The sequence below is a fragment of the Otolemur garnettii genome, unplaced genomic scaffold (assembly GCF_000181295.1).
Source record: "Otolemur garnettii isolate 467f Iridium unplaced genomic scaffold, OtoGar3 scaffold00011, whole genome shotgun sequence".
In the NCBI taxonomy this organism is placed as follows: domain Eukaryota; kingdom Metazoa; phylum Chordata; class Mammalia; order Primates; family Galagidae; genus Otolemur; species Otolemur garnettii.
The window spans coordinates 4,638,237-4,639,584 of record NW_003852406.1 but is presented as its reverse complement, the minus strand read 5'-3'; the positions used below and the strand labels follow the sequence as shown (position 1 = coordinate 4,639,584).

The 1,348-nt window shown below is 41.9% G+C and overlaps 1 protein-coding gene across 1 annotated transcript in view; it reads right to left on the bottom strand.

Annotated features, from left to right (window-relative positions):
- The window catches only part of TMOD3 (tropomodulin 3), a 76,688-nt gene that overhangs the window by 41,528 nt on the left and 33,812 nt on the right, over window positions 1-1,348 (bottom strand). Inside the window, exon 2 of the mRNA XM_003784361.3 lies at window positions 314-514. Within this exon, the coding sequence (XP_003784409.1) occupies window positions 314-439 (126 nt within the window). The 5' untranslated portion in view covers window positions 440-514. The remainder of the gene's footprint in view (window positions 1-313; window positions 515-1,348) is intronic.

Sequence of the window (1,348 nt, the reverse complement as noted above, 5' to 3'; positions counted from 1 at the left end):
CCTGTAGTCCCAGCTACTTGGGAGGCGGAGGCAGGAGACTCGCTTGAGCCCAGGACTTGGAGGTTGCTGTGAGCTGTAATGCCATGGCACTCTGCCCAGGGGGACAGCTTGAGGCTCTGTCTCAAAAAAAAAGAATAGTAAACATACAGAGACAGAAGTGGGGGAACTAAACCAACAGCAAAAAGCAAGTTTACCTGGATGAAGGGATGGGTGTGGAGGGTCCTAGGGAAAAGTCATGGAAAAGCTATCTGCTCAAAGGCAACTTCAAACTTTCAAAGGATTTGAAAGGTACTTCGTTTCTCCTAACACCTACCTCTGGGTCAAGATCATCCAGAACAGTTTCCAGTTGCTTCAGTTCTAGTTCTGACAGATTCCCAAGGAGTTCATCTTCATCAAGGTCCTTGTACTTCTCTAAGTCCTTCCGAAATGGCAGTGCCATGATTTGCAGTGTAGGATGTCACTTAATTTTGCTATTCAGTAAAGTTAGAAGTGATTTTTTTACTTTTTCTTAAAGCTATAGAGAAAAGAAATAAAAACATTTTTAATATTAAGTAATCTCTACCTACTTAATCTATTATTAGGTTAAGTAAAATGTAATTTTCACATGTCATATATTCTTGGATCATTACCTTTTGTCCTTTTTTTTAAGTCAGGGGTCTCACTGTGTCTCCTGGACTAGAGTGCTGTGGCGTCATCATAGTTCACAACAACCTCAAAGGCCTGGGCATGAGCAATCCTCCTGCCTCAGCCTCCTGAGTTGCTGGGACTACAGGAACCTGCCACCATGCCCGGCTAATCTGTGTATTTTTAGTAGAGATGGGGTGGTCTCAAATTTCTGAGCTCAAGCAGTCCACCACCTTGGCCTCCCATAGTACTAGAATCACAGGTGTGAGCTACTACACCCAGACACTTTTTGTCAAGGAAAAAAATCAACTGGGAAAAAAGAGGGGGGAGGATGGAAGAAAATTCAAATCCATGAAGACAGCTACTTAATAGAATTTAGAATTTCTGATAACTGAAATTTAGAAAAAAAGACACTATAATGTGTGCCAAATAAAAGTTTTTCTATCAATGGCTTTTAAATTATTTTCAGAGTACTTTGCTTCAGCTCAGTATGTTTAAGGCACACTAATCTTACTGTAAATTGTTTAGGAGAACAATATGACCCAATGTTAATACAGGTGGGGTATCAATTCCCTCCCCATGGAGGGAGTGGTCTCTTGCCACTGGAAAACAATTTTTTTTTTTTTTTGAGACAGAGCCTCAAGCTATCCCCCTGGGTAGAGTGCTATGGCTTCACTGCTCACAGCAACCTCCAACTCCTGGGCTCAAGTGAGTCTCCTGCCTC